Source organism: Rhinatrema bivittatum, chromosome 17 (assembly GCF_901001135.1).
Source record: "Rhinatrema bivittatum chromosome 17, aRhiBiv1.1, whole genome shotgun sequence".
NCBI lineage: Eukaryota > Metazoa > Chordata > Amphibia > Gymnophiona > Rhinatrematidae > Rhinatrema > Rhinatrema bivittatum.
This window is the reverse complement of record NC_042631.1, coordinates 27,356,611-27,381,299: the sequence shown is the minus strand read 5'-3', so window position 1 is coordinate 27,381,299 and position 24,689 is coordinate 27,356,611. Positions and strand designations below refer to the sequence as shown.

The window sequence follows — 24,689 nt, the reverse complement described above, 5'->3', positions numbered from 1 at the left end:
AGTCTCTGTTATCCTGCATTCTGAAGATCACCACTCTTAATGAGGTCATGTTGCATCTGCATTTTATGGTTCCTGAAGCTAGGGTGTTATTAAAGCAGGGTAGATAAATACATATTAATTATCATTGTATGGGTTGGGGGGGAGGGAGTTGGCTTCTCCAATTACCAAAAAAAAGTGAAGTTAAGTCCAGTACTATTTTAAGAGGAACACCTTGCTATAAAGCTGCAATTATTTGGTTTTGCAGGCTAGTTCATTTACTGTAATAAAGCAAGCGTGCACACTATCAGCAGTAACAGGGTCATGCTGCAATATAACATCTCTGATGGTACTAACAGGGCTAGAATCATCTTGTTGTTATATTAAAAAAACATGGGCATCTATTTATTATGCTTAAAAATATAAATATTTTCTTTATTACCATTAATTAATGATGGAATTTGGATTTCAAGAAAACCTATTGAACTATTGTGTACTATTCTATACATTACTTTTCTGCAGAGTGGCACATAAACTGAGATAACTGACTTGCAAGTTTTTGCACAAAATTGTCAGGTACTGAATTAAAGGATGAATGAATCAGGTAACCGATTTAGGGAGAGCAAGAGGAGTGGGGGAGTTCATTTCCTAGAGAGGGTGGCAAGGGTTCGGTGCAAGAAATTGATCCTGTTTTTATGGTGATACTGCCACATAAAAAAAGGATAAACACTATTCTGAAACTGAATTTTTATCATCATCATCATTTTGCTTTGTATATGGTGCTCTATCCAGAATGCCTTACAATAAAATACAGTAACAGTATGTGCATCCAAGGGATTCAGCTAGAATGGGCTCCGGACACAATACAGTTTGGGGTTTGAATAACTGTGCAGTCAGTGCGTAACCTTCCTGGCCTTGTCATGGATCTAAGCTCTTTAAACCTCTCTCTTCTCCAACGCATTCCTTTTTTTTTCTGGATTCATATTGCTTTCTAATTTCTGATATTAAGTTACTGCCTTATAAGTGCACATTTGTGTTAGTGTCCCACCCTCACTGCGGCCTTATTTATTCTCACCGATAATCCATCTGGTTCTGGTGCATCCCAATTATGCCTTTCCTGATTTTAATCCAAGCCTTCTGTTTTTGTCTGCCTTGTCTGTCCTCGCTAGTCTCTTTCTGTACAGGGCTGCGTACTTCTGGCAGTAGTATATCAGTAAATAGTAGTAGCAGCAGGAAATGTTTATTAGAATATATTGCAGGACAGGCCCAGCAAAGAGTAATACTTAAGAGCTTTGGAAAGAGAGCAGATTCCTGAAAAAGCCATGCATCTTATTAGAAGTGAAGACCGTGACGTGAAAAGTAAAATGTAAAGGTGAAATGTTCTTTGTTAAGTTTACAGAGGAGGGGGTGGGGGAGTGCAAACAAGCTTGCAGGTCAATTTCCTTGCACCAATTAGCATTTGCACATCTTTTCCCCCGCAGTTTCAATTTCCTGCAATTTCAAGAACAGACATTTTCACAAAAGAGTCCGAGAAAGCAAAAACTTGCATAAAAAGGGCAGAGAGCAAACTCTTCTTGATTCTTTAATTTAGTTCTTTCAATTAAGTCTCCCAGTAAGTTTTCTAGAGGTTATTTTGGTTGCATGATTATTTGATGGTTTTTTTTCCTTTTTTTGTTGTGTTTTGTTTGGCTTTCCAGGTCTTTTAGGAAATTAAATCCTTCAGCAAAAGAAGCACTTTTCAGAAATGGTGCAAGAAAAATGAATTTCCAGTTTCTTTGCCCTTTTTTTTTTTTTGCCTTGCTTTGCCCTGAAATTTAAATCTGGCCTTTAATACGATAGGTGAGTAACCTTAGCTAACTTGCAGCTTTTTGTTTTTAATCTATTGCCATAATGACTGCAAAAGAGAAATCATTACTTACAAGTTTTGCAGCAGCCTTCTAGAAAAGACACAATATGTCCCCCAACCTAAAATAACAAAACAAAAAGAAACAATCTTAACATTGGAACCCATGCAAGCAGCTAGAAAAAAAAGTTCCACCCGCAATCAAAGGAATCTATTGTATAGGACACACATTTGTGATTGTGCCCAGGATTTCTGAAGGTGTCCCCTCCTGTGGTCACTACCATGGCCTGTTTCCCCCAGACCTCAGCTCTAGTGACGTAATCCTTACAGTACAGTAAGCATGGGACTACATCTGTGCACAGGGGCGGGGCTTCCATGCAGGGGCGGGGCCTCTGAACACATTCAGTGCTTCAGCGGATGATGTCACTGAAGCCAAGGTCTGGAGGTGCAGTGGGGGCCACAGCACAGAGCTCAGACATTTGCCCAGATCAGGGCAGCATGGCATCAACATTGAATCACTTTCTAGGGGTGGCATTTGCCCTAGTCCATCATGTGACGATCTCTAAGCCTTCATTTCCTTTGGAGAACAGGTTTAAATCTGCAGCTGCCTTTCTAATTTGTGGGAAGGCATCAGCCAATCAGAGGGCTTCACAGAAAGATGAAGGCAGAACAAGACTATACGGCCTATCCAGTCTGCCAGCCACACCCAAGTGCTCAGCTTTTCAATTCCCACCACTCTCTCAGAGATCCCCTGTGCTTATCTCATGCGAACTTGAGATCAGACACTGTCCTTGTCCCCACCCCCTCCACTGGGGGGGGCTCTCCATGCATCCATCACCCTAAAGGTAAAGAAATATTTCCTTACATTACTCCTGAGTCAATGCCTTTCACTCCCATCCCTTGGTCCTTCAATCCTTGCCATTGAAAGAGGCTGCTTGCATTGAAACTTTGGAGATACTTAAATGTCTCTATCTTATCTCCATTATTCTGCCTTTCAATAGGTTATGATCTTTAAATCTGTTCCCATAAGCTTTATAACTGGGGACTTTCATTTTCAGTTTTTATTTTTCTTTATTTTTCCTGGGAACTTATCAGGGTTTATTATGACGAGAAGAAAAACAGGAGAAAATCAGTTGAAAAAAATGACTCGGCATTTTTCCGGGTAAATATCTGAGTTTATTTTGTTGGACAGAAGCCAGGACCATAAATTAGTATTAAACAGATTCCACCATCCACCCACTCAGCAGCATCTCATCTCTACCATTCTCCCCGGTCTAGCATGTCCCTCTCTCCCCCCCCCCCCTCCTTCACCCTGCAGAGAATCTCCCTCTCCTGTACCGCAAAGGCATTCATTCTTACTGGCTCCAGGCTTTTTCTCTCTTCAGCGTAAGATATGCGCGCAACCTCCGAAAACCTACCCCTGCCTCCCCCTGCGTGCGCCGAGTCTATCTTGCATAGGCTCAGTGGCGTCCGCAAGCCCCGTGACGTGTGTATGTCCCAGGGCTTCGAAAAATGGGTGGTCCAGGAGTGGGGCCATGGGCGGGGCCATGGTCCGGGAGGGGGGGGGGGGGTCCGGGGGCGTAGCTGCGATCCGGGGCGTGGCCGAGTGTCCCGACACAGCAGCCTGTGTCGGGACCTGGCCAGCCAGTGCGCACAAGTTACGCCTGCTTCAAATGCAATGGCGGCTCCAGACAGCAGGTAGTTTGGCTGCTTGCAGGTTGAGGAAACACGACATGGGTGGCACTGGGGGGTGAGAGCTTCCACTGGTGGAGGCTGAGACTTGAAACCCAGCATGCATTTTGGCCCACACTGGCTTCCGGGAGTAGTTAGTCTTGAAATGCTGCATCTGGAACAGCTTAATTATTAATCATCCTAAAATTAGGGTGAATATCAGTTTAAACAGTTTGTTACCTTTGGGAAAAATCCAGGAATTTATGGGTAAAAATTGATTTAAAATGAGAACGAAGGACCCTATTTATAACGAAGACTAGTGACCATTTTTGTAACCATCCTCTGAGATTGACTCCATCCAGTTTCTATCCTTTTGAAGGTGTGGTCTCCAGAATTGTACACAGTACTGCAGACTGCAAAAAAGCTAAAGATTTCTGTGGGCAATCCACAGGTGGCTCCTTGTAGAACAGTAAATACAGAAATCCATTGTTGTTGTTGGTTTTTTAAGGGATTTGCTGTCATTTTTAAATGGAAATAAATCATAATGTCATCTGTTTCATTTTGTGTTGTTTCCCATACGAAACAAAGAACGATAACATTGTGATTTAATTTCTGCATTTTAACACATGCAAAATCATTTTAGTGCATGCCGAATGGTTTGCAGAAAAGACCACCCCCCCCCCCCCCCAAAAAAAATAGTAAACAAACAGCCAAAGTTCTGATGCATGCCCTTAGGCTGTACTGTGCATTGCATAAGGTCTACAAAGCCAGTAACTGTTCTAAACATACTCGATTCTCATTCATTGCTAAAGAGACATTGTGACTCAAGGAAAGACCACGTTCTGTACAGGGAGCGACTGAGGTCAATGGCACCGTAACTGGAAGTAAATGGGTCAGACTGGATGGGCCTTTACATTCTTCATTTGACATCATACTCCGTTTCCAATGTCACTCTAGTACCGTTACCTTAAAATGGCATACTTTACACCTTATTCCCAACTATAGGCCTGTTTGCCATTTCTTTTGTGTACAAGCACAAGTTTTTGGTAAACCAGAGCAATTATTTGTTTAGAGAATGCGATAACCATGAAGCCAAGCCATAATCTTCCCATGACTCTGCGTTTCAGTTTTTCTTAGACGGCCTGCAAGTTTAATGAGAGGATAGTCCTTGACAATGCAACCTCGCCTGTCTGAATCCTTGCCACGGTTATACTATAGGCTTGCATGAAAGCCCAAGCAGTGAAGATATGCCACCGGCGTAAGCTATGCGCTATGACCCATTTACTATCATTGTAAAATTAATTTCTGTGTCCTAGTGAAACTGTGCATAAATGAAGGGCTTATCCTTCCATCTTTTAAGGACAAATTAAAATCCATGTCTACCTGACCATTAAACATTTTTAACTTTGTCAATACTTGGTCTTGTTTTGTTGTAATTACATAATACAGCATTTTCTGTCTCTATAGCAATATAGAGAAAATAACAACTATAGCTAGAAACCACTTACTTTTACACATTCGGTTTCATTAAATGGTGGGCAGGTAATAGGCGATGCAACTAATACTGGTCCTACAGGTGTATTTCTGCAGTCATATCTGACACAATTGGAAACCCAAGAGGCACCAGGCTGTGGAAAAGTAAAACACAATAATCTTTTTGTTTTAGCATGCAGAAAAATCAGTACTAGGTAAGGAAGGCAGATAAGAGAGTTTGCACATCGTGATGTATTTATTTTGAAAAATTTGCACCTTTCAAAAATGTTCCCTTGTTAAATTAATGTAGACATATTTCTAGGTAATTATTTTGTCAATGGAGCCCTCATGGTTTCAAGCAAGGAAAAAGTCAGGCTGGTATAGGTGAAGCCCTAGAACCTGTCCGTGTAGGCCTAGTAGACTCACCTGCTAGGCTGCATCAACCATGCCACAGTCCAAGAGCTTACATCTGTGACACAAGTGTTATTTTCAGGGGTACTATCCATTAGTTTTGTTTTAAATAAAATTAAAGAAAAATGCCCTGTTTTATTTCAGATTACCCATTCATTTCAAACAAATGCGTATCCCTATTATTAAGTAGACAAGTTTGGTAAAGCACAATGGTACCTTGTAACTAGTAAGTGTTCCATTAACTACAGTGTGGAGACAAGACACATTCTTACAATTGCCGCAACATGTTGTTAAATCTTCTGGAGGCTCATAGATTTGGTTCTGGAAGGCAACCCAAAAATAAAATGAGTGGTATCCACATTATTTATCTTGAAATCCTAGCTTCACATAATTCTTAGGCACTGCCTCTTTAGAGGATGACTCATTGTAAAGTTACTTTTTATGCTAAGTCAGTTGCCCAATTCTGAAAATATCTTACTTTTACCATAAATGATTATAATGTGCACTGAGCCATAACAAGTAGAATAGTGGGTTCTACAGATGAGGCTATATAAGAAGTTGCATTGTAATAAACCCATACCAACATAGCTTTTTTAAATGAAAGAATTATTAAAATGTGGTTCAATTTTTTTTTTTTTTCATTTTGATCGTCTGTATTACTCTCTTACAGCGTATCCTCAGAATTTTCTGAAGCATCACGAGAACTTGCTGCATGCGTGTTAACCTGGTTTCGTTAATTAGTGATGCCCCAATATCCTCATTTCACTTGTGGGTGAAAACCTCAAGGCCCATCCCTCTTAGCTTAACTTTCTTTTCTTTCACTGGAACCTTCCCCCCACCCCCCAAGTGCAGTGCAAACCCCTCTGTACCTAAATGTGTCAAAATAACGAAAAGAAATGTAAGAGGCAGAAATCAAGAAGATAAGATTAATATTAGGCATGCAGAATACACAGTGTTGAAAATGATAAATATCTTACAGCTGCACACTTGGCTGCACAGTCTATGGACGTGGTATTGATCTGGTGGTATTTTGTAGTTGGGTCAATCACAGACGTACAGTGCGAAGACCGGCAAATACCCTCAGGAGTGTGCTCAACAATGCTCTCTCCTGGCCGGAGGATTCCTCTCTCACTACTCACACATACCTCGTCCTTCACTGAAAGAAAATATGCATAGAAAGTTACATTCTCTACATTAATGGTGGGGGTGGAAGGGAAATAGAAACAAGAGCTAAGAGAAACAGATAAGTATGAGAGAAAAAAAAAATGTGTGAGGCTTGCTGGGCAGACTGGATGGGCCATTTGGTCTTCTTCTGCCGTCATTTCTATGTTTCTATGTTACCCATCGTCGGACTATTATTTTCTTTGTAAATATATACAGTATTTCTTTAAATTTGGGATGGGTCATTTTGGTGTGGTTTGCAATCTAAACTGAAATCAAACCTGGAAAAGAAGGAGGGCAAGATTTAGACACTTTTAGAGTTAAATTAGGGTAGACCACAAATGGACTTTGTCAAATCTCCAAATGTCACCAGTTTGGATCCTTTTGACCCAGTTCAAATGCAAACTGTAAAAGATTTGCATTTAAATTTGAAATATCCAGAGTTTTATAATAAAGGTACTTAGCATTATTTCCCATAGACAGAAAATGGAAGATAATCTTTAAAACACAGACCCCACCGAAAGCCTCAAATCAGCAAAAACGCAAATCAAATGGCTCTGGCTGTAGCACCATGAGCTGCAGCACAGGAGTCACAAAACAGGGCCTGTCAAAGTCAGACACGTTACTGGCACATCCACAGTCACAGTTTGGGTGGCGATGGGGCCACCCGAACACTTTAGCTGCTGAATTGTGCTCCCTCCTATCCCCAATATGACCTCCGTACTTTTCACAGTCCCCTCTCCAAACTAAGCATGTAAATTATGTCCATGCATTTATCCTTCCCATAGCGCTACTTAACATGCTCGGTCCCAGTGAAGGAGGGAGGGCTGCTGTGGCCACCCCTACCGCAGCAGCCCCTGCTGGCTGTCGAAGGGGCAGTGAGTGCAAAATGCTGAAGGGGTCTTCCTTTCCTGTCCAGCAAGCTGGCTGAGTGGGGAATGGGAAGGTTGATGGGGGAGGCATAAAAAAAGAAGGAAAGATGAAAACAATTTTAAAATACCTAAGCTGGCTCAATCCATGCAAATGTATACTTTTCATAAACAATCGGAATCAAATTTAGTCAAAGCTGCTCGAATATTCATAGGTGCGGACTTTGATTAGAACTGGCTCAGAGAAGGTTTGCACATGCCTGCTCTCATTTCATTACCTTCATACATTTCTTCACAGCATAACACACATTTCCAACTTTCTTATTGCGTTTTAAACTTAAAAATTGAGATTTCTGAATTTTACACTATACAAGCCAGGTCCCAGTGACATTCATGGCCAGGAATTTTGCTTACACTGAATGGTAAACTGACATTATCTCAATCAATAAATACATCTAAATGCTGAAAGTTGCTCTGGAAATAACAGAATGTGCTGTCAGGCCCAGTTTTACCACTTCTTGCGACTGTGTTCTGAGAACTTGGAGGCCTTGATTGCATTCTCCTAGACCAAACTGTGAGGGAAAATAACCAGCAAAACCCCTGGGCTGTGTTACAGTAGGAAGGACCTTGTAATGCGATTAGGCAGACACTCAATATTCAAGTGACAGAGATCTCTCGGCCACTGGAGCCCATGCACAGTAGTTCATTCATTTATTTATTTATTGCCAATTTTAAAGCCAGATCAAAGCTCAGGTGTGAAAGTAAATACGATACTGCAAACTTACTTTTCATTTGGCACCTCGTTTGTCTATGAAAGATTTGTTTTGTCCTCAGTAAGTAACAGGATGGAAAAGGTCGCTTTGATTTGGGATTCATTAATTGATAGCGCCTTTGATTAATCTGTTATTTTGTAGCATGAAGCTAAATGCTGGCTAGAACTTACGAGGCAGAAGTCCTTTACTTACCACATCTGTGCTTCGTGCAGTTGCAAAGATTTTCTGTGCTGTTCTGAAACTGTTGATCAAGCTGTAGTTTTTCCCCCTGCCCCAGAAAATTGCAGTGAGCCAAAAAGCACAGGAATATAAAAATCAGTTGTTTATGCTTTGGTGAGGTTTTTTTTTTTAAAGAATATATAAGATTGCTAAATGGAACATTGACCTATATTTCTGGAAAATAACAAGAACAGAAAATATTGGCCATTTAAGGCAAACGTATTAGGGGATCACTTATCCAGGATGGTTGTTATCATGCTCATTCTGAACAACAGATCTGTCTGCATAATGGAAGTTCTCCCCTTTGTCAAAACTTCTGTCACCTATGCCCAATCCTCTGTGGTTTGACCCAGCCCGGCTGGCAAGTGGAGCCATTAACTGGCTGCTTCTCTATCTTGCTTCTCCTGCTGCCATTGCCTTACCCTTTCAGACAGCTCACGGTCTCAGATCAACCGTTTGAACTGTGTGGTGCTTCACTGATTAATCTATGATGCACTTGTGCAGTTTAAACAGTTGATCTGTACCACGTAGGAGGGAAAGGTGCCGGCAGCAGGAGTGGGTTAGAGGAGCAGCAAGCCTGCCGGCTCTGCCTGCCGGTTGGGTGGGATTGAGCCACAAGGAGGGGGGGGGGGGGAGGTGATAGAGGTGCTATTTCTGTAAATCTTAAAAAAGTACAAGGAGGGGGCTGAACTGCAGGAAGCCAAGGGGAGGTGAGCAGGAAAAACACGATCCAGTGCAGTGGACACCAAAATGGCTGGGCCCACCAGCATCCTATGTTTAAAGCCCCTGGTGGGATAGGGTTTTGAAATAATGGAATTCTGGTTACAGGCAGATGGATAAATTGACATGCCGATGCTGGGGAGTGCGAGTACAGGTCTTCAAATCTTCAAAAACATAATTTGCTAATTAACTTGACAAACTTGTGACACTCTCACAGGTCTGAAGAGGTTTGGAAATCATTTTTTTGTAAAAATCAGATGCAGATATATACAAATAGGAAACTCCACATCATATCTTCCTCAAATATAATGGGGGGAAATGGGAAAATGCAGTCAAACTTGAACCAGGTTGAAATCTGCTTGGTTTGAGTTCAACCTCAAATTACCTGAACATCCCTAAACACAACCTATCTCTTCAGTGGAACTGAAATATCAAAATTGCAATATTTTAAATTTAGACATCACATACCAGTCTGCATTCTGGCTTTGGAAGGGTATCACAGGCACATTCTATAAAATCAATAAAGATTAACTTTAGAAAAATATTATATTGCCCAAATATAATAAAAGGACGATATCAGTAGAAATTCTAGATCCAGGTCTGGCTCCAGTTGCTCTCTTGCTTTGATGGCTGCCCCCTAACAAAATCTAATCCTGAATCAGAAATCTGCTGCTGCTGTAGCCACCTGGTCTTGTGTTTTCCTTCAAGACTCCCTAAGTTCCCCTACAATACCCTACACTGTTGTGCAAGGTCACCGCTGGAATGCTATACAATAAAATACATTAACATTTACATACTGCCTAATGAAATGCATTACAAAACATGCACTGCAAAAAGACAACACTGATATACAAAATTCAATAAATATAAAAGCATTCAATAATCAAAATATACTAAATAATGAAATGAATAACGGATACCCTAACAACCTGCTGCAGCTCACTCCCTACTCTCACTAGAGAAGTGTCCTAATGCACAATAAATTTAAATTACTAACATCCCAATTACAGACCCTCCCAACTCACCAATTAGGCTAAGGCTCAAAACTGATGTTTGTTGCCCTTCTATGAGTTCCCAAAAACTACAAAATAAATTGCTACGACCTACAAAAAAATGTGACTTCTCCTCAAGCTCTGAAGATATCAGGCGGGGTTTTGCCTTTCCTAGGACAGATCAGCTATAGAGCAGAAGTGAGGGACTGAAATTGCTCTGATGAATTTTTAGAAAGGTTGCAAAATTCAGTCATGCTGATTGAAAGCCATTGTCCTCAATTAAAAAGAGAATAATCCTGCCACCAGAAAACCAGGTATTTAAAATCTTCAAAAATAGTTGATATTTTTTTTTTTTTTAGGTAAACATAAGATTTATAATAAATCATTATTAAGAGCAGGAAGTGCAGTTCCTAACTGGGGTAACTACAATCTCAAGCATGGGCTCTGTGGGTGATAGTGTTGTTCTTTGATCTGAATCATATAGATCTAACTGTGAAGTGGGCATTCATTGACATAAGCAGCTCTGAGGAAAATAGCTGCAGAAGCATTTAAGGATAATTGAATGTTACTGCACTATCCAGTCCTCTATTCAGTTAAACCAGGTAGGAGCAACTTACTAAGAGCATGTCAGTGGAACTAACTTTAACAGTTTTGTGATATTTACCACATCTATGATACGGGCAGCAAATTTCAGGACTCCATACTCGAACTGGGGTCATTCCTAATGCACATTTAATTTCAGGACAACGATGTGTTTCACAGACTGTAAATAATAATATAAATAATATAATTATTTAGTGATCTGAAAACATTTCAGCCACAGAAAGCACGAACTAACACGAGCCACTGAATTCTGGCCGTTCAGCAACTAAGAGGTGAGATCATCAAGCAAGTTACACAGTAACATAGTAATGACGGCAGAAAAGGACCAAATGGTCCACCCAGTCAGCCCAGCAAGCTTCTTATGGTAGTATCTGCGGCACTGTGTAGGATACTCCCATGTGTCACTTTTACTGGGTGAAGAGCCTACTTGAAAATTCAGACAGTGCTGCTTGACATGCATTGCTTATGGACTTGGCCGAGAAGCAGTCCTGTGCTTTTCCCCTTATGTCTGTGTGTATCAGTACACCTGACTGTAAATGTCAGGGCCTGTGTTGCTTGTCATCTTCCTGCCTGGAGAATGATGTTGCAAATACATCAGAGGCATCAAGGCTTATTGGTTAAGGGTAGTAATCCCCTGTGCCTTCTTTTAAGTGTAGTAACTGCTGCTCCATGCAGGTTACCCCCATGCTATCAGTTCCCCAGACCAAAAAAGGCCCTCATTGGTTGCTGTCGGTATCCAATTCCCCCCCCCCCCCCCCATGTGTAAGCTGCTTTTAAAATACCTCATTACACCACATATGTGCTAACGCCACCCCCACATATCCCTAACTTGCCCCTTTTTTGTGCATATACATGTATCTTTTTGTGCATGTACATGTATGTTGCCCCTTTTAAAAATAAGGATTAGGCACCATCAAGCCACATACATGCACATTTGGCCTTATTCACACGAGTAAGCCTTTGAAAATTTGCCTTTAAACCAAGAACTCAATTATAACCCTTCAGGGAAAGACAGAACCACATAAACTGAGGATACAACATTACATAAATCTGTCCAGCAAACTGCAAATTAATAATCGATCATGCGGTTTCCTGAAGGGGAGGGGCTGGAACAGTCAACAGAGAGGCCCGGAAATTTCTATTGTCTCCCTGGAGACAGGGCAATTGATACATATTCATGGATTTACAAGTGAAATCCGGAGGGTTCCTCTCTGGGCCAAATACCATATACCAGTCAGGGCTTGATTCTTCTGGATGGGTTAAAGTGAAAAGCTTCTGCCAGCTGCTAAGGAATCTAATCCCCATTGGCTTCCATTCTGCAATTGTTTTGCAACTCTCAACATATTAGAAGAGACATAATTCACATGAGAACCATATATGATTCATAGGCAGCCAAAATAAAGTACAAAATGCTGTTAAATGATAAAAAAAAAAAATAATAATGGCACAGTGTAATAGGACAAACTTAGGATCCTATTTTGAAAATATTTCTCCTGTTCTGGACCTATAGAAAATCCAAATTGAAAATTGAACCTAGAATGATAAATCAGAAGGAACAGATGGACAGCCTGTTGGCTAAGTTTCTTTCCCCATGCTAAGTGTCATATCCTGCTAGGATTGATCTTTTTGTTCCAGTCTCTCTTAAAAACTAATTGGAAGTATTTTATGCCCCCTTAAAAAAAAAAAGTTAAGAAAAATGCAAAAAACTGGAACTGTACACATAAAGAACACTGGCTTACTACATTGATATGCAGGGCAGCATTTGTCGGTAGCGTTCCCATCCACAGTGAGTACTTCTCCTTCCTGGCATTTAGGTATTTGATCAGAGCAAGCACTGCAGGCTGAAAAAAAAAATATCAAGAAAACAAATATTGTAATCGGTGCCATGGCCCAATAAATGGGGATCTAGTTATGATGTTAGCAGACACTTGTGTTTCGAGATGTGTCCTTAATTTCACCTCAAGACTCCTATTTTGATCGCCCTGCTCTTCATTCTCATGTTTATAATTTAGTAACTACTAAAGAGCATTAAACGCAGCTCATGTACTAACACTGTCAAACTCTCACATCAGCCTCACATCAGTTTCTGCTTAGGTAGCAGGAGGAAGGTCCGCGTTGTTCTAGAAATCACTGGTTTGTTCCTGCACATTATTTCCTTTCATTTTCTGCCGTGCCGGGCAGTCCACTTTCAGTTTCGTGAACACCTGTTCTATTGGGTCAGTGGAAGCATTTTGCCCCTTGAAAGGCAAGGCAGTTTTTGTTTCGGTTTTTCCAGTAAGAATTTTCCAGGTTAAAAGGCCACATCATCTGCACTGGTTCCTTGCTCAAGTCAAGTTTCAGGTTAAGGCCTCTGTTCATTTTGGAGTGAGCAAGTCAGCTGTACTTCACCTTTTCTTAAGCTAATATTGAGCTGGCAGGCTGAAATCAACCTTGATCAGAGTGTTCGATTCATTCACAAGGGTCTCCCATGAGGAAGCCATCTCGGCGAAACAAGGTCCTTGCTGGGATTCTACCAGCTGACCCTGGATCTTAAACTCCAACATTTGGTGGCGCTGAGGGTGTCTGAAGTCTTCCTATTCATTTTTTTTTTTTTAAATCAAGTTTTGTTTGACCTGTGTCAGGCAGTGCCATATGAGAGTTTGACAGTACATGAGCTACTTTGCTATCTTAAGTTAAAAATTAGTTCTAGGTAATGTATGCAGCTCTCACTGAATGCTATCACCTGATGCTCTGAAACTTGTATATAGAGCCAAAGTTGTTTATGTGTGTCTATGTGCATTTGAGGTTGCTGAGTGATTGAGCACCTTGGCATGAATGTCTAACTAGGTGTGTGTCTTGTCTGGCCTAAACCCCTGTATACATTGTTACTAGTTTAGAAACAATTGTGTCATTTTTCAAATAGCAACATTGTATCCCTTTGTATTTGTTCAAGTTCATAGACTACATTTTATCTGATGACTTGAGCTGGTTTACTCATTCAAATGTTCTTTAGTGATTATACAAAAGTCTTAGATTAGTTACGGTTTATTTTTTATTCTCTATTTATGTCTGCACAAGTCTTGCCTTACACATGTATGCATATTAAATTATTTTGGTACATAATATTGGGAGTTTGTTGTTTTTAATTAATTTAGAAAGTAATAAAGGCTTTTTCTTTAAAAAAAAAAATTCTCTATACATATCTATCATTAGTGCTCTTCTCCCCTCAGCTGGGGTTTGTTTTGGTGTGGTTTTTTGAGCACTTTATTTTGTATCTACCCTGTGTCTGATGGGGTTTTTATTATAAAAGCTCTCCTACTGTATAACGTGCTAGGAATGCTGGATGACATGAAGACATGCAGGAATGAATGAATATTTCACCTCCCTCAGATTTGGATCATTTTGTTTTCATTTTTCTTGAAAGGATTCATACTAAACATAAGACCAATATTTAGCACTACTTAGCCAGATAAATAGGGACTTATCCGGCTTAGTGGTGACTGTTCAATATCCGGCCTTGTTTAGTGTCTGCTACTTAAACAGGTAAGTATTTATCTGGCTAAGCAGATAGCTGGATATCTTGGGGGCAGGCATTGGGCGGATTAAGGTGGGGCAACTTATCCAGTTATCTTTTTTACTTTTTAATGTGGGGATACTGGGAGGGACTGCAGGAGATCTGCGAGGATACTGGCAGGGACTGCAGGAGATCTGCGGGGAATCTGCGGGGACAGGATTTTCCCATAGATAAATAATGGGGAAACGGGTAAGGGGGAGGATGGGAAGTGACTAGCCAGGCATTTTTTAAATGCTTTTCCAGGCTCATGGGAGGGAGGGTAAGAGAGACTATTGAGGACTGTTTTCTAAATAAAAATACAATCTGGAGGTAAGAAGCGGGGGATCCTGGCTTGGTGGTGTTGGGGGGGGGGAGGTGGGATAGAGCTGGAGGACGTAACTGCTTGATTTTCAACCCTAGTTGGCTGTTTAGCCAAGAAGTCAACTGTCAAATTTTGCCCAGCTAGATTTAGGGAAATATTCAGCTGAAACCCTGCCAGTTAGTTTCAGCTGAATATTTGCATAAAGATAACCGGCTCAGCGGGACTTTGAATATGGACGTCAGGGTTTTAAAGGTGGGAGAATGTGCTTTATCTCGTCATTTCCCTTTGAAGCAGAAAGACACAAAGGGATTGAATTAGTCTACGTTTGACAGATTTCAAAGCATGTTAAATCAGTCCCTTTTGTCTTTTAACCAGGTTATTTTCCTTAGGAGCCAAAATTTGAAAAATCAACAAGTACTACTTTTATTGGTGGATGCTGAAAGCTCTGGAAGCTTTCCCAGACTCAAGCAATCTCTTGGCTTAATCAATATTTTGACTTTTAGGGAAAGCCATACCACATATATATGATATGCAGCAAGTATCTTCCACATGAGCAGCAATCAGAGTTTGGTCCTCACGGCAGGTCTGAAGCTGTTCAGCAACTTCACATTTCTGCGGATCACATTCTAGGGAAAACACAAGCATCCTCAACTCAAACAACTTCTGAATGGCTTTCATCTCTGATGAGCTTACACCATAGACTAGTCAATAGATATCTAGACCAAATTCTGCAATTTATTTTGCCAAGAAATGGAAAGAATTCAAACACCTACTATATTACACAGTGCTAGCTACAGTACATAGCTAACAAACCATAAAATAGCAAACCATAAAATAAAATATAAAATAAAATAAAACCATAAAATAACAAACCATGAAATGTTTCACCAAGAACTTACTTCTTAAAGCACCCATCATCAGGTAGATATTATGTAATACCGAGAGCATTTTGTTCTTATAATATCTACCTGAGATCTAGCCCAGGGTTTTATATTACTTGACTAAGACTTGCTGGGTTACTATGCTATAAAATGTATATTTTTAAAAGAAAATGTTTCATAGCATTTGATTTTCATGTGGTAAGAAAGAAATTGCTTTTGATGTAGGTGGGAAAGCCATGCTATTAGTGTCGACATTTTTTTACTTTATGTGGGGGCCTGCAGCAGTGACAGAACTAATGCAAAAGGAAATAATAAAGCACTATAGCGGATGAAGCGGGGAGGTGACTGGAGAGCCAGTGGTACATGCACATCGTGAGCTTGGAAAAGGGTTTCACGACACGACTGGAATCGCTTTTGATGAGAATTAAAGAATGAGTTGAACCTACCACAAGCGTAACTGGGACAGCAGGAATCCTCTCTGTAATAGGCGACGAGCTTCTCCAGGCCCTTGCATTCAGGAATAAGACTTTCACATATGGTCTGATTACAAACTAAACACAAACTTACACATTAATGACATTATATAAACCCTTCCATACTTAAAAATAAACCCAAATGAAAAAAGAAAGCAAGACTCGCAGGCCAGCGCATTCATGTTATAAAATCTGGTGGCCGCACGCACATGTGCGCCGGATTTTACGCAGGAGGAGTAAATATTTGCAAATGACACGCAGCGATGCAATCAGCCCTTCCCCAGTTCCCTCCCAGTCCACTCCAATGTTTTACTACCTACTGCTTCCCTGGAGCAGAAGTAGTTTGCACGTGCCGGCCGACGTCTGCTTCCCCAGGACAGTGGCTAATGGACGCTGTCCCGGCCGGCCTCCATCCCACCCCGCCCCTCCGCACCCAGAACATGCCCCCGACCCGCCCCTTTCCCAGGGCCCGGCACTTGTGCGCAGATCACACATGACTGGGCCCTTTCGAAAATGTGCGTGGGGATTTTTATGCATGTGGCTGATTTAAAATTCAACCAACAGTGTCACATGGAAAACAGAATGCATTACAACATTTTGCCACATCTGTCAATTATTATACTAAGGCGGCTGTAAATTACTGAAGCTCAACACTTGCCTTTGATTATTAAATAAGAGGAATTCTTCAACAGTAACCTTAAGAAAACAATGCATACTTACTTCTACCTAAAAAGCAAACAAATCCACATACCACCCCAGGTGTTGCATACACTTGTGGTGGGGCTATATAGTCCCTTGCTAACGCTGCTCATGTCTTACCTCCAGGTTTTATGCCACTTTGGCAATGCTCTCACTATACTACAGTCCATGATCTGTCTTTCTACCCTACTCAAGGCAGCCATGCTTATTCCTGTTCATCAGTCTGTCTGATAAGGTTGACGATATAATATTGCATCAACCATATTGGATTTCAGTTACTTATACTCTGTGCCTAATCTTGTCCTCAGACAGGAGTTACTGGAAAACAATAATTACTTTTCTGAAAGCATGATCTTGGAAAGGAGGTATTCATCAAGAATAAAAGAAAAGCACATTATTTGACTAGTATTGTAGTGACTCTCTCAACCTAATCTGTGATAAAATTTAGAGCATATTCTCCAAACTGTGATGATTTTTATAAGAAAAATGTTAAATACAAGAAATTAACAAGCTGGAAAGATTTATGCATTGTATAACGTAAGGGCATAATTGGGAGTTCAAGTGTCCCAAAACTGGATCACTCAAATACAAACTCAGGAGCCGCCTACAATTTTCAGTGCACTGAAATCAGTGCAGTGGTTGAGCTGCTGCAACACATGTATAGTTGGACAGAGAGACAGATGGACCATAGTTGACAATAGGAGATTTGTGCTGATAAACAGCCCTTACAAAACCACTGCAGGAAACTAAGGAACATTTCGCAAAGAAAACTCACCACAGACTTTCTGAGGGCAGCAAGTCTGGTTGTCAGGGATAATCAGGGCCATCTCTCCGAAAGCATGACAGTCTAATTCTTGAGTGTCTGTGCAATTAGACTCCACAGCAATGACGGTTTCACTGTCAACGCACTTATGCAGGCAGCAGCCACTGAGGGAGGTTGCCCAGACTTCACCCAGTGCTCGAGGTATTCCAGAACTGTCAGTGCAAGCTTAAACAGGAGAAAAGTGAAAAATATCATTGCTGACTTAAAGGTGAATTCTAAAAGCCCGACGCGTGCTGAAATCATGGGATGCGCCAATACGTTGGGCCAGCCTGCGCTGAGCGGATTTTAAAAGCCAACCGGAATACGCTCATACTTGCCGCTGCTATTAAACTAGGGAGGTTTGGAAGTCCTATCGCTCAGCTGGGTGAACTGGGAATGAATTGGGAAAACGGCCAATGTGTCTACCTTCTACCTCTATAAATAGTGCCGGCTCACGTACATGCTATTTTATAATCACCAAACATACACGTGTGTTTTTGCTTTTGCGCACACCTATACACACATAAAAAGGCTGCAGTCTAAGAGCATTCTGGGGCAGGGTCAGCATTTATGAGTGTAAGTGCTATTTTAAAAAACATGCATGTAGATTAGCCATCTTGCATATTTTTACACTTGCTAATTATCTGTGTGTTTATTGTGTACTACTGGTTGGGTGCGAGGTCTGGATGAACCGGGGGATGTTCAGGCTGAAGAATCAGGAGAGTCTCGATGACCTGAGGAAGGACTGGGTGAGCTAGTGGAGTAATTGGTAAAACTCATAATTTCAATTACCCGAGCATGTTTTAAAATATACCGATTTACGCGAGTCCTACTTTATTTTCGCACATTACATGTACACGTGCACATTTTTTTAAATAGGTAGGAAAAGAACGCGTGCTCAATGCACTTTCAATCCATTGAATATATTCATGCGTAAGTATACATATATGCGTAGGCTGCAGAGGAAAGATGCACATATTTTACAGTACACGTGGATTATGAAATACTATTGTAAATCTGCACAAGGCCATATACCCATGCATATGCTGCCACGTGCAATTGTTTGAAAGTTATCCTCATAACTAGGTAATTGGAAAAGAAAATGAAATCTGGGCTAGTAGGCCCAAATCCCCCCCCCCCCCCCAAGTACTCCAAAAACTGTCAGGCTTAGTGCTTGATTTCCCGCCCCCCCCCCCCCCCCCCCACCAAAAGAAAAACTTCCAGGTCATAGTGGCCTGTATGGTGCAGCTGCCAATCATACCACCCTCCCCAAATTCCTACCTCCAGCCTGCCACCCCTCCCCAAAGCCCCAAAATCCCCCTCAAGGACATGGTGGTAGCCAGTGCAATCTTACTGCAGTCCTGGCCACTTTCAGCACTGTTCTGATACTTTGTGGAATATTTTCTAGGGCAGGGAATCAGGGCCTCTTGGCAATGAAGGTTTTATTTTTTATTTTTAAATTACTCGGCTATATTTTGAAAATAGCTGGGTAGGGTTCAAGTCTTTTTTTTTTGGTTTAGTTTAGTTTTATCTGGCTAAATTCCTATACAAATAAATTGGAACTGGTCAGCTTGGCAGGAAATTTCAAAACCCATGGTTTGTCCTGCTAAGTTGAGAACTTAGCTGGAGAAAACTATTTGAATAGTATTTATTATATATATATATATATATATATATATATTCCAGCCAAAGTGGACCTAGACTTGCCAAGGACTACGTACCACACTTTTCCTCAGGAATGCAGCGTGCAGAGTAAGGACGGTGGAGAAGGTTTCCATCTGCACAGACGCAGCCTTCGGTCAGCGCTGAGCACAATTCCGAATCCTGCGGACCAGACTCACTGTTCTGACAGGTTTTGGGAACATGGCAGACCGGTAAACAAGCCTGATAGGATAGGTCTTCAGGGCAGAGAAAGGCTGGCAGGAAAGAAAAGAGATGAACACTTAAAAAGTAATTAATCATACCTTATGTAATAAAGAAGTAAGCCCTAAAGAAGCATCATAACAGCGAATGTTAAGGCAGATAATGACCAACTGGCCCCTCCACTCTTCAAAATATTCTATTCAGCTTGATCAGATCCAGCATCAAGTGCTGGACTGGTCTCTATAGTAAAATGGCAATGCAAACAAGCATACATGCAGCTGGTTTGATCTGGCAAACTGCAAATAAGCAATTGTACTGTCTGAAAGAGAAACACAGCTGGGTCTGTGCAGCAGAGTGCATGCTCAGTGACAGAAGTTCTAGCAGCTACGCAAGCATCATATAGCCAGGTCTGCCTGGCAGGCTACGTGTTCCTCAACACGTCAGTCAGATTGCCCCAGCAAAGGTGACAGCTGCTGGGTTAGGTGAGCCAGGGCAATTCAGACTGCGTGATTACATGTATCACTATATCTGTCTGTACATGTAAGGGTGAACCTGGGGAATCAGCTTATACGATATATTAATGTTTGCATTGGTTTACATCAATCCTAAATAAAGTTGTGGCCATTTACTTCCACTAAGCCTGCATCATGATTCTGTCTTAACTTATGAAAAGGGAGAGGAAACATGATACAGAGAAGGCAATAATATGTGATAGGGTCGAGTTGTGGCTGGCCTGCAGTTCTACACTATGTTTAGATTAAACCATGGGACAAAGAATTGCCAAGCAGATCTCCTGGTCTTTGCCTGGTAGTAAGATGCTTATACCATAGGTGATGAATAATATGTCCTAAATCTGTACAACAATTTTCTAATGGGGTTAGAGGATTCTGGATTTCCTTAGTAGATCTTGCTCTATATGGTTTCAGTGAGGGTAACTCAGGAAGTGCCCCTCCAGGATGTACAGGGTCACGATGGTGAAATGCAGTTAATCCTACAGTGGGAACTGACAGAGAAAGCTCGAAATGGTAGCAGTGTCTGCTGTAAGGACTCCTCCCCTAACACTCTCCTCACCAAATTACATGCTTGCTGCTAACTGTTAAAAAGTCTTGATTTGCTGCAGCAGATCTCATGTCAATGGATTTATATAGGGGCATCTTGCAGCCAGCTGTGGTACACCTGAGGCCTGCAGCAGAACACCACAGATTTCTAGTATTTAGCACAGTATCATATTTCTGTCCAGTTTGGGACCAGAGGTACGCCCCCATTTAAAATCTAGAAGGAAATGAATTACTGTAGCTTTCCCCCTCTTTCAGTCTCTTAAGAAGGGGAATGAATGAAAGGCCATAGGATGAAGTTGAAAGGGAATTATTTCTTTATGGAAAGAGTGGTGGATACAAGGAACAGCTCCCCTGTGGAAGAAAACATGGGACAAGCACATAAGATCTCTGAGAACTATAAAGCTGAGCAGCATATATGGATGGGCATACTGAATGAACTATGTGATCTTTACCTGCTGTCATGTTCTATATTTCTATGACTGACCAGTAACTGAGCCTATTCCTTACAGGCCTTTTCCTTCTAGAATAAGAGTCTCTCAATAACAGAGTAACATACTTAAATAAAGTCAGAAAAAGTCCTAGTTAGCCCATTTAGTCTGCCTAGTTCTGATTCTTCTGCTTTGGATAGATGAGCCCATAAATTCCCAAACTCAACCTAACACCAGCTCCCCTCCACCCCAACCGTGAACCCTTTTCCTTCCATTGTCCTCTGTATCGATCACAAGCATGCCCAGAATCTTCCAAAGTACTAGCTTCCACTCCCTCCACTGGTAGACCATTTTAGGCTTTATCAACTTCCTCTATGATTCTTGCAAGACCGACATTAAATCCAACACCCAGATAATCTTCAATGTCTTATTACCAAGTTTACTAATAATCCACTCAACTACCAAAACATTTGGTCTGCCCATGCTCACTGAAGTTTGGGTTTTAATCATGGTCGCTTCATGTAGGTTATTTCAGTGCCTTCTTGGAAGCCCAGTGCAGCCATACAACTGCTGTTAGGGCTGATACTGCCGCTCCATGGAGGTTACTCCAATGCTGTCTTGGAAGCATATGCTGATAGGGTCATAATCATCACTATGTGCAGTTACCCCAGGCTACTCCCATGGCTTGTGGTGCCATTAAGTCATGCTTCTAATATCCCTTCAATTTTTGAAAGTACTCTCTATTTTTATCCCATAAATTGCCTTTCTAGCTTCCGCCACCCATTCTGGAAGCACATTCCAAGCAACCACCACCCTTTCTGAGAAAAGATATTTCTTCATATTATTCTTGAGTCTACTGCCTTGGAGCTTCATATCATGACCCCTAGTCCTACAACTCATTTTCCAGTTATTAGTAGGAATGTTCTTTCATTTGAAACAAAATAGAAAATCTCATTGAAATTTCCTATCTTGTTTCCATACATTTTTTGTTTGTTTGTTTTACTTTGTTTCATTTTCAATAAGCAGAAAGCAGTAAGCAGCCAGCTCTGGTCACAATGGTGAAAAAACCTGCACCATCAAAATTTAAGGCCCTAGTCCCGCTCTTTATCCTTCTCACCTACTCAGACCTCAAGACCCAAAGCAATTTACAAAACAATACAAAAGTACACAGTAGGCATAATAAAAATAGAGCAAATAAATCAGAGAAATATCAACAATCTTTACAAATAAAAAAATGAACAAACCACACAATTCATAACAAATCATAAAATCATCCACACCCATAAAAATAACATAAAACATAAAGGGCCAAAATTTTAAAGCCCGCACGCACAAAAACTGGGAGATAATCGCATGGCTGGGCCATGCGTGTGTTGTGCACATTTTATAAATGGCCTAGCCACTCGTATATCCTCTGATATGCACAAAATGCCAGGCTATGTAAACGAGGTGGGCTGGGGGACGGGGTGGGGGCTGACTGGGACAGTGGCCATTAGGCCCTGTCCCGGGGAAGCGTGGACCAGCAGCAGGCCCTCGCACGTCATCCCAGCAGGTCAGTTATAAACAAAAAAAAAAAAATAGGGACGGTAGATAGGGGGTTAGGGGTTGGGGAGGAGAGGAGAGGAGAGGAGAAAAGGTAGGAAGGTTAGGTAGGGATATAGGGAAGTTCCCTCCCAGTCCACTCCTTAATTGGAGTAGACTGGGAGGGAAGTGGGGGAGGCCTGATTGCATCACCACGCATTTCTTTACAAAATGCCCCCTTGCATGTGCGAGTGTGAACCCACTCGCACACGCACACACCCATTATAAAATCGAGCTCACATGTACGTGTGGATATCATATTTTATAACATGCACATGGGTCTTAAAATAGATCCTAAAATGCAAACATAGACTCGACGGCAGAAAAGGACCAGTGGTCCATCCAGTCTGCCCAGCAAGCTTATGGTAGTTTCTGCCCTTATCAGTTTCCCAGACTGTCAAGGTCAGGGCCCTTGTTAGATTCTGCTTGAGTCCAATTCCCCATCACCTCTTGCTGTTGGAGCAGAGATCAATGTTGGAGTTGCATCAAGAGTTTCATGCTTATTGGTTAAGGGTAGTAGCAGTTACCCCTGTATTAGCAAGTTACCCCTATGCTTATTTGCTTTCTCTGACCACAAAATTCAAATTCCATGTTGTTTGCTGTCTGAATCTACTTCCCCTTTTCCTCTTTTCTCGCTGCCATTGAAGCAGAGAGCACTGATGGAGTTGCATCAACAGTGTGAAGGCTTGTTGGTTAAGGGTAGTAACTCCCACACCAGCAAGTTATCCCCATGCTCTCATTTCTTCATTTCCATCCTCTGCCTTTAGGGATCCACAGTGTTTATCCCATGCCCCTGTGAATTCGTTCACTGTTTTTGCCTTCACCACCTCCTCCGGAAGGGCATTCCAGGCATCCACCACCCTCTCCGTGAAGCAATATTTCCTGATGTTAGTCCTGAGTCGTCCTCCCTGGAGTTTCATTTCATGACCCCTAGTTCTACTGCTTTCTTTCCAGCGGAAAAGGTTTGTTGTTGATTGTGCATCATTAAATCCATTCAGGTATCTAAAGGTCTGTATCATATTTCCCCTGCTCCTCCTCTCCTCCAGGATATACATATTATTTACAAGAGGATTATCACTTCCTTTTTCTTACTAGTTATACCAACCGTAACCTTAACCTAAAACTGAATAAACAGTATTTCACGCATATTGCCACCTTCATGTTCTCTATCTTAAAAAAGGTTTTCTTTAGCATACTGTTTGAATAATTGCAAACACAGAGAACTAGTTTTAGTAGTAGATAACAGCAATAAAAAGAACTTCCTTCCACGACATAAGGAATTGTGTTTGGTACTTACAGCAGTAGCTGGGGCTTCTCCATTCAATGCAAATATTGAATTTATGGCACATGGTCATATACGCGGCCAGTGCTGTGCATGGATTCTGAACATACTCTCTATCCTGAGCCCACAGTTCACAGAACAATTCAGGTGGAACCTAGTAAAGAGAGATTTTGTTCAAATCTTGCCAAACGTAAAACAAAACTTCAAAACTTCTAACACATCTGTTTCCTTTAAAATATAATTAACTTGCTAATGCTTAAAACTGAATATTGTCAAGCTTAGTCGCATTTTTATGTGTGACTTGTCAGAAATTGAGAAATAAGTGTATAAATGTGTACCACAAATATTATGTCAGACAATCCTAGCGTTATAAACTATAAAAAGTATCATAAAAACAAAGCTCGAATAGTACATTCAACATAAATACATTTCATATCAGCATGCTTTTATTTGCATTCTGTTAATGTCATTTAATAGATACATGGCTATAGAAAGTCGCTTATTATCAACAGCTGTCTCTACCACCCACTGGCTTAAAATTCTGAGGTGGTTCAGCAGATACATTTAATGCAATTTGAAAATGCTGTTATGTATTACTCTAGCTTTGCTCTTGTCCTGCAATTGTTGTTGTCACACACTCTGATTAATTAAAAAATGTCATACAGGTTGGCAGCAACTTATTTATGAACAGATTTACTGAGATATAAGTTTTCGAGGACAAGAGTCCACTTCATCAGATGGATCTGTCCTCGAAAGCTCGTGCCTCAATAAATCTGTTCGTGTTTGAGATGTCACTAGCCTCTATCAATGTTGCTACTATAACACAGCCACCTCTCTGATAGATTTATTTGAACAGCTATTTTCCGTAAGGTTCTGTCAGATCACCTAGGTATTACCCCAATGCCTTTTTCATCTGTTGCTGCTTTGAAGTCATTACTTTGTTTTATATAAAGTCATTAATTATCAAGGGTACTTTAGAGTAAAATCTAAATGTCAATGCAAATACAAAAAAATAATTTTAAGTACTAGGCTAATGAGGCTCTACAATGTCCCTTTA

General features: G+C 41.1%; 1 protein-coding gene across 1 annotated transcript in view; it reads right to left on the bottom strand.

Annotated features, from left to right (window-relative positions):
• The window catches only part of OTOG (otogelin), a 193,737-nt gene that overhangs the window by 16,314 nt on the left and 152,734 nt on the right, over positions 1 to 24,689 (bottom strand). The window contains exons 41-53 of the mRNA XM_029583100.1: positions 23,648 to 23,786; positions 19,142 to 19,336; positions 17,394 to 17,606; positions 15,893 to 15,997; positions 15,081 to 15,191; positions 12,451 to 12,552; positions 10,773 to 10,871; positions 9,585 to 9,625; positions 8,370 to 8,445; positions 6,352 to 6,530; positions 5,591 to 5,695; positions 4,999 to 5,118; positions 1,896 to 1,941 (exon numbers count right to left, since the gene is read on the bottom strand). Coding sequence (XP_029438960.1) covers positions 1,896 to 1,941; positions 4,999 to 5,118; positions 5,591 to 5,695; positions 6,352 to 6,530; positions 8,370 to 8,445; positions 9,585 to 9,625; positions 10,773 to 10,871; positions 12,451 to 12,552; positions 15,081 to 15,191; positions 15,893 to 15,997; positions 17,394 to 17,606; positions 19,142 to 19,336; positions 23,648 to 23,786 — 1,531 coding nt within the window. The remainder of the gene's footprint in view (positions 1 to 1,895; positions 1,942 to 4,998; positions 5,119 to 5,590; positions 5,696 to 6,351; positions 6,531 to 8,369; positions 8,446 to 9,584; positions 9,626 to 10,772; positions 10,872 to 12,450; positions 12,553 to 15,080; positions 15,192 to 15,892; positions 15,998 to 17,393; positions 17,607 to 19,141; positions 19,337 to 23,647; positions 23,787 to 24,689) is intronic.